Source organism: Accipiter gentilis, chromosome 6, assembly GCF_929443795.1.
Source record: "Accipiter gentilis chromosome 6, bAccGen1.1, whole genome shotgun sequence".
Classification (NCBI taxonomy): Eukaryota; Metazoa; Chordata; class Aves; order Accipitriformes; family Accipitridae; genus Astur; species Astur gentilis.
In genome coordinates, this window is record NC_064885.1 from 19,873,523 (window position 1) to 19,881,587 (window position 8,065).

Sequence of the window (8,065 nt, forward strand, 5' to 3'; positions counted from 1 at the left end):
AAAACACTGCAAAAGCTCTAACTTGCTCCTTTCAATTTAAGCCTCTTACGCCATTTGATCCATCAACTGCTGCATTTTTAAATCTCCTTTTGTTTCTGGATTAGATTTTGGTTTGGTGGTGTTTGGTTTTTTTTATTTTCCCTTTTCTCTTTCCATTCCCATTAATTTACACAATAGGAGCAGGGTTTTTCCAAGCTCTCTGAATTCAGCATGATCAGATTGAGCATCAGTTTGGCCCTTGCTAAACCTAGTCTGCTCAAAGTCTCCTGGGCCAGTGGAGGCCCAATCTCTGGCTGGCCCATCAGGGTGGATTCAGGCACAGTGGTTTTGAGGAAACAATCTGGAAACCAGAGCTCTTGTTATCCAAAAAGGAGGCAATACAGTGTGAGGTGGTGAGATGCTGAAGCCTTGATGAAAGTGAGAGGGTGGGCAGTTTCTTGGGAAAGCAAAAGAGGGTTATCCCTGTGCGTGCCAGCCCAGGGTGCCCCTACCTTGCTGGAAAAATATATCTATATTTTTCTGGACTGCCTGGTCAGGCTAGGAGAATGTCCCTTTCTTCAAATCCTTCCCAACGACGCGTACAAAATGTGGGAGCATTCTCATTAAGAGTTTTTTATTGTTATTATTTGTAATGTCATAATTCACTGGAGTGTAGAAAATGCTGCTGTTGGAAGTCATTTCAGTTGAAGCTCTTAATGCTGTTTTGTGCTTGTAATAACGCATTAGCTCTGATCTGTGTTAGCTTGTTCTGAAGCTTAATGGGAGTCTTCTTTGAATGAATCTGAGAAACCATCAAATCCTCTTTTAGCTGAAAGTCAAGCAAGCTCCTTGGAGAGCAGTTTGATGGGATTGCTACTAATCCCAGCCTTAATACTCTTCCCCCATTAAGGTAACCTTGCTGAGAGCTGGGGCAGGTCCTGGAGATGTTCATCCCAGGAGCCCACTCAACATGGGAGGTTGCACCACCATCTGAAGCTCTGCCCAGCTGGTGTGCAAACCATTGCTTATGGCACATTTATGGTGTGGAAAAGTAGAAACACGGTTGCTAGATCCCAACTTCTGACTGCACTTGGGAGCTATTCAGAGGGGAGATGGAACAGGATCCTGCCAGCTTGCAGATGGAAGATGCTGCTCGTGTGCCGCATGCTAGCGGCCTCTCGACTGAACAAGTACTTGTGCCATCACTGCCATTGCCAGGCGAGTGATTTGGGAAGGGACACCTCCACCCTGAGGTCCCTGCTGCCCAGGAGCCTTGAGGGACCTTCTGCTCCCCAGTCAGGCACGGTGTTTGCAGGGGAGCTGCTGTCATTGCTGAGCATCACAATTGTGCGGCCAACACATCTATGATCACCTTGGGACCCCCAAAGCCACAAGGTCAATGGGCTGCTTTTGTTGTGTGGCCTCACCGGTGTTCATATGGCTTTTCAGATAAACCAAAAGAGAAGATCCCTGCCCTAAACAGGCATGCTGTCTACATAATGATAGGGGATAAACATAAAAGGAAAATCAAAGGATTAAAATAAGTGAAAGTTAATAATCTGAATATATTCAAAGATCTGGGCTAAAGAAGGGAGACAACAAAGCATGGGTGGAAGTCAAAGGCCCTAATAAGACAGGGAGTTATGATGGAAAAAATGGAGCCATCTGTTCCAGCTGAAAACAAGAGCAGAGATGGCTTTCGTGAATAGTCTTCTCCCTCTTCTACTCAAATTTTAAAATGCTGGCTAAAATGTGTACCATTGATATAAATTAATTTAGGTGGTTAAGAAAGGGAAATTTAGAATGTGATATTTAAATGTAGCCAATTTTTCTCTTACCTCTTTTAAATTTAAAAGCGGGTTAGGCCATCTTGAGAGTTACTCTTTCATGATGTGGCAGGACTGGTGTTTGGCTTTGGGCCCAGGTTTCCATGAGGAGAGCAAGAGCAGAGGCAGGAGTGAACTCTTGGTCCCATGGAAGTTGCTCCTGTATAACATCACTTATTTCACAGGAGACAGGGTCCACCCCTGGCAATCGTTGCCTCCGCAAAAGGCAATTTTCTGGTAAATACGGTATAGCTATAGCGCCAGTGCCCCAGGGTGCTGTCTGGGGTTAAGCCACCTCATTCTTTCCCATGCAGCACCCCCTGCTTTAATGGACATCCAGGTCTGGGTACAGGAGGAAGCCCATGAAAGTGGAATCGTTGATGTTGTCGGCATAGACGCCGTTGTTGTCCCCCTCCCCATACACCTGAAGCCAGACCTCATCCCCAGTGCTGAGGTGCAGTAAGACGGAGCCGCTTGCTTGGTCAACGTTGTTCTTCTGGAACTGGTCGTAGGTGAAGATCACTGCCTTGTCCTTCTTGTAGAGGCTGACCTTGACATCCGTCAGGTAGACTGTCAGGTGGTAGGCAAAGTAGTACATGCCGGGGATGCTGCAGAGGAACTTGCCAGTGCTGGTGTCATAGTGGCTCTGCTCGTTGTAGAAGATCTTGCTGAAGCGGATGGGGACGTTGGGGTGGGGGGCTCGTTCTGTCAGCCCCACGCTGAAGGCAGAGCGGTAGACAAAGGCACCTTCACCCTTCTCCCCCTTCTGGCCTAGGTATCCAGGAAATCCTCTTGGCCCTTCCTGCCCTGGGACTCCTATTTCACCTCGGTCGCCTTTGGGACCTTGCATACCTGGGGGACAGAGTAGGGATGGGTGTTGGCTTTGCACTGTGCCAGCAGCCGCTACCCACCGGCCCAAAACACAGAGGGGTCTGTGGTATGAGGATCTGCTTGGCAGCATGGAGCTGAGGAAAAAGGCTAGATGGCCTCAACACCCCTCATAATCTGAGTCAGCAAGTAGAAAGCCCACTCACCCTCCTGGCTGTATGCAGAGCTGCCAAGAGCAGCATGTCAGAAAAAACCACCATTAATTGGAAAAACAACTACCAGACCAAACTCTCTGACTTGGGTTGTGGAATCTCTATCCCTGGAGATATTCAAAAGTCATCTGAAAAAAGGTCAGGCATGGACCCACCATACATGAGACCTACCAGGGCTGGGCCTGGGGGCTGGGGCTGCCCACAGGCTCCAGCACTGACATACCCCCTGTTCCTCACCAACCTTCCTCTCCTTTCTCTCCCTTTAGTCCATCTTTTCCGTCTTTTCCGTCCCGGCCGGGGAGCCCGTTGTGGCCGGGATAGCCAGGTGCTCCTCCCATCCAGTTGGCACATGGTGTTTTGGGGTCGGGCTGGAGGTCCTGGGCAGCCACCTCAGTGCAATGGCGAGCCACCAGCAGCAACGAGCAAAGGAGAAAGCCTGCTGGGCCCCTCATCATTGGTTCCTGGTGTGGACAATCACTTTGTTAACTTTAAAGGTTAAGGTGGGGGGGGAGAGCGGGGGTGGGAAATTGAACAAAACCCCCACCCCTGAGTAACAGAGAGTCACAGAAGACTAAAATTTGAATTAACATATCTGAAGGAAAGCAATTCTGCTTGCCTCAAGGGCCCCTCTGCATCCAGCGTGGTGCTGGTGTGAGCTCCGTGAGCCAAGCTGGGATGGGGCCACCGGGAGCAGCGTGGACCTCATATCCAGTGCAGAGAGGAGCAAATGCCAGAGTTACTCCCCTGGCACTCGCAGGCTCTTTGCACGGGCACAGACATAGCTCAGGACCGAGCATGGCAGATGCCAGGGTGTCTGTGGCCAATTTCTTCGCAAAGATCTACTCAATTAGCCGTGATACATTCTAACTTCTGCCTGGCTGAGTAAGCAGCCGATTGAAAGTATGGGTCTGACACAGCCTGTCTCAAAACCTCAAAAGCCTTTAAGCTGAGCAGGTGGCTTATCACTGCGTGTACAGCGTGCTAACCTGGGTGTATCTAATGTGAATAAAAACTACAGCCAGCCTTTCCATCTCTTCCAAGTGACCACATGAAATTATGATACCAGGTTTTTTTCTACCCAAATTCTGTTTTTTTATTATGGGAAGACAAGTTGCACAGTGTTTAGGCACTGTAGGGTCATATTTTTCTTTAACCTAGTTGCTTTGCTAGTCAGAGCAATTAGTGCTACTCCCCAGAACCAGGTCAGTGGTGACACCCTATGGCCAGCCTGAGGGTTTGTTCTAATGCTCCCAGAAATCAGTGGGACCTTGGTGGGCTTTGGGAAGCAGATATTTTAAAACTACTATTGTTGTGTGATTTTGCTCACCGGGCAGAGATTATACACTGGATCAATAAAGGTATCCTGTTACGAGGATTGTAAGTGGCATAATAGGCAATACATGAATAGCAGCATGGCCGTTAGAGTCCCTTAGCTCTGTAATTTCCAAGAAAAATAATATTTCAGAGCAATTCCTTTGCAGGGATGATTTTCCTAGGCAAGCTATTTAAATGTAATTTTAAATAATGTCTTATTAGCTCTCACATAATTGCTTCAAAGGAAGCTAAATAAATGTGCTGGTTTTGGCTGGGATAGAGTTAATTTTCTTCACAGTAGCTGGAATGAGGCTATGTTTTGGATTTGGGCTGGAAACTGTTGATAATTCAGGGATGATTTCGGTACTGCTGAGCAGTGCTCACACAGAGCCAAGGCCTTTTCTGCTTCTCATCCCAACCCACCAGCGAGCAGACTGGGGGGGGGTACAAGCAGTTGGGAGGGGACACAGCCGGGACAGCTGACCCCCACTGACCCAGGGGATATTCCAGACCACGTGACATCATGCTCAACAATAAAACTAGGGGGAAGGTTGGCTGGGGGGCTGCTGCTCGGGGACCAGCTGGGCATCAGTCAGTTGGTGGTGGGCAATTGTTTTCATTTGCATCACTTGTCTTTCTTGGATTTTTTATTTTTCTCTCTTTGTTATTTTCCTTTTCATTACAGTTATTATTATTACTATTTTATTTTATTTCAATTATTAAACTGTTCTTATCTCAACCCACGAGTTTCCTCACTTTTACCCTTCCCATTCTCTTCCCCCATCCCACTGCGGGGGGAGTGAGTGAGCAGCTGTGTGGTGCTTAGTTCCTAGCTGGGGTTAAACCACGACAATAACAAGGAGGTTACCATGATTTCAGTTTTTGTAGGATATTTGGGGGGCTTTGAAGAAAACTTCAAAGCTCTGCTTAATGACTTCGGTGGGCAGTACCTAACACATAAAATCAGGGAACTCCTAAAACCATGCCCGCCCTGCTGGGCTCCAGCAATCCAGCAGCCATGCGACACGCTGTGATGGGGCTGGGGCGCGGGCTCTGAGGCACTTTTGGGGCTGAGGGTGTCCATGGGGTCCAGCGACTGCAGCCTGAACGTCAGGCAGCTTTCCTGCATCTCTGCACTTTGGGAAGCGAAATGCCCCTTTGCAACAAGGGATGTAGTGATTGTCCATGAACTAGGGTGGTCAAGTGAAATGGATGTCTATAAATCCTAATAGTGGCTTGGTCTGGCAAGCAAAGGTGTGCATATTTGTGTCACGCTGTGACACGGCCACTTTGCCATGCCCCAGTGGACGACGCTAAGTGGAGGGACCCCTGTCCCCCTGCCTGGGTCCCCTTTGGCTTGGCTACATGCATGCATCCCTTCAAAATCAGCACAGGCTCTCTGGGGACATCTAACTGCGTGAAAACATGCTAGTGTTCAATAAAAATCTGCCTCAAAATTGTGTTTCTTGAGCTGTGTTTTGGTGATCTTGTTGCAGTTAGTTCCACTTTCTCATATGGTGCCTAGAACTCAAATATCATTAAAATTTTAGTGACGTGTGCCCCAGAGCCAGGTCTTCTGCTGGTGCAAAATAAAACCCTCCTTTACGGTCAAAAGCGGTGCAAATTTGAGGCAGCCCAAAGCAGGGAGCTTTCCTGGCAGATGACTGTCCAGCTTGCTCTGATGGGCTCGAAGCGATGTCTGTCCCACAGCATCCCTGGGTGGCTCTTCACTGCAGGTATGTAACACAATCTAGTTTTCTCCTTTCTCATAAGAAAAGTATTGTGATACGCCAATAGAAAACAATTTCTATTGCTACAGTTTGACTCAAGCACAGGTGGTGTGCTTGTTTGAGAAACAAAGTAATTTCTCTGGCACAAGTATGTCTTACAAAGGGAAAGTTTTAAGCTATGTCTGCTAGCTCTGAGTTTAAACTCTGGTTTAGGTATGATATCCCTTTTCTATATCTTTCCCATTTCTTTTTGTCTTTCCATCTGACGCTCAGCAGTGTAACATGAAATAATCTGCTACTTTGAATGTCAGTTGTACCTTTTGGACAAGTAATAGATGAACTAAGTACTACTCTTGGTGGCTTTGAGTTATTTCCTTGGCAGCTACTCTATTAAAAGCTCATGTGCATTATATGAAGCTTATTCATTTATCAGCAGAAATCAGCACATCATCCATAAGAACAATGCCATTCATAAGTGCCACACAGTGATCCAAACCACGATTCCAAATTTTAAATTACACATAACACTATATAAATATTAGTGTATATATATTTGGGGTATTTTTAATACATATATTATTATATATATATTTGGTGGTTTTTATATATATGTAGTGTATATATTTTTTATTTTTTTTTAAAAAACCCACACATTTTTGCACAAAACAGAACAAAAAATCCATCTGTTTTCCAACTCTAGTATTTTCTTCAAAGGTTATTAACCAGGGGTTTGGCTTATGTTGATCTTTTTTTCTTTCTATAGTTACTTGTAGCATAGTTTTTGCTGACATTCCAGCAGTGACTTGTTCCAGGGCACTTGCACCTTAAATCTGGGTGGTGCAGGTTTCTGGCAAGAAGCTGATACGTCTCAGGGAGATTTGGGGCAAACCTAATCTTCCCAGGAGTCTTCAAGGAAAGAGGTGAACCAAAAGGTGCCAGTACAGTACCCACTGTTATAACCATGTGGTTTTTTACTGTTGTTCCTGACTACTTTTGATTTAGGAGTTTTGATCTCTAAATAGTGTTTCCAAAAACGGGAGTATGAATCTAAGGGAGATTGGTTATTCTTGGTTTAAAACACTTGCTGGCTATTCTGAGAATAACTCTAAGAAAGGAAAATCCTTGCAAACAGAAAAGTCTGTCTGCCTGATTCAGCCCAAAAGAAGAGAAAATCCTGAACTTAGTAAGAAGGGAAAAAAAATAATCATGCTTACCAGCTGCTTTGAGTCCTAGTTGGCTTGCTGCAGTCTCTTTAGAAATGAAGTCCGGCTACCACATCTCTATCCCTAAGGGCATGTGGAGCTGTCAGCTCAGACACTGCATTTTCCATTTGCTATTGCGCATGCTGACCTAAAAGTTGGGTTTCCCCATTAATTTTTCCTGGCCATAAGTGAAGTTTTGGACCGCTTATATAATCCGGTCACACTGGGATAGCTTAGCCTTAATGGGGAAAAGATGGGTTTGGGAACTTGACAGGAACTGAAGGAGCAATGGTTTGCTAGAGAAGTCCATGTGAAAGCCTGCTCATCCAGGGCAGGGCTTGTACAGCACAAGCTGCTACTCTGTGTAAATTGGGAAATGTTGTTGGCAGATGATGGAGAAAGTGTGTCTACAGCCTTGCAGTAACACACTCAAATGTTTTTTTTTCAACATGTTAGTAAATGAATTACTGTGTGAGAAGTTTCCGCTTCTTTTAACAGCAAGAGCCATTCTTAACTGGAGGCTGCTGCTGCACCAAAGAAGGGCAAAGCCGCCCAAGGGGAAGGGCAGTGCTGGGGGAAGAGTTTTGTCTTCAGCCAGCCAAGAACATGACAGTGCTATCATAAACCATCAGAGTAATTTCAGCCCTACAGATGGCTTTCAACCTATCGCACGTTTTCACTTTAGGTCAAAACAAAGTCTTTTTTTCCCTGTGTCTCTCTCCTTCCAAAATGGAGGTTGAACCTCAGAGAGCAGAGGCTTTCCTCTCCAGCTGCTCTGGGGCAGTTCAAGGTTAGCTAAGTGGGACCTTGGCGAACCTGCACTCACAAAATCGAACCAGGAAAAAATAGTGTGATGTGTGTTGTTGCAATTGGGTGTGGGGAGCCGGTGTCGGGGAGCTGGTGCCCTTGGCAGAGGGGAAACTCAGCCAAGGGAATGTCAGCAGGACAGTATCCTGAACTACTGAGTTGTAAAG

At 46.2% G+C, this 8,065-nt stretch overlaps 1 protein-coding gene across 1 annotated transcript; it reads right to left on the bottom strand.

Moving 5' to 3' along the window:
* Positions 1-538: 538 nt before the first annotated feature.
* Positions 539-7,244, bottom strand: ADIPOQ (adiponectin, C1Q and collagen domain containing). Its single transcript, XM_049802209.1, has 3 exons — positions 7,104-7,244; positions 3,087-3,306; positions 539-2,657 (listed from the first exon to the last, which is right to left on the bottom strand). The coding sequence occupies exons 2-3, from the start codon at positions 3,298-3,300 to the stop codon at positions 2,131-2,133; spliced, it is 741 nt and encodes a 246-aa protein (XP_049658166.1). The 5' UTR covers positions 3,301-3,306; positions 7,104-7,244; the 3' UTR covers positions 539-2,130.
* Positions 7,245-8,065: the final 821 nt, after the last annotated feature.

What these genes read in the sequence shown, in the direction of transcription:
- ADIPOQ (XM_049802209.1), bottom strand. Translation starts at nt 3,300, where the DNA reads ATGATGAGGGGCCCAGCAGGCTTTCTCCTTTGCTCGTTGCTGCTGGTG. An exon ending in GGGAGAGAAAGGAGAGGAAG is followed by an intron (nt 2,658 to 3,086) that starts GTTGGTGAGGAA and finishes TCTGTCCCCCAG; the next exon opens with GTATGCAAGGTCCCAAAGGC.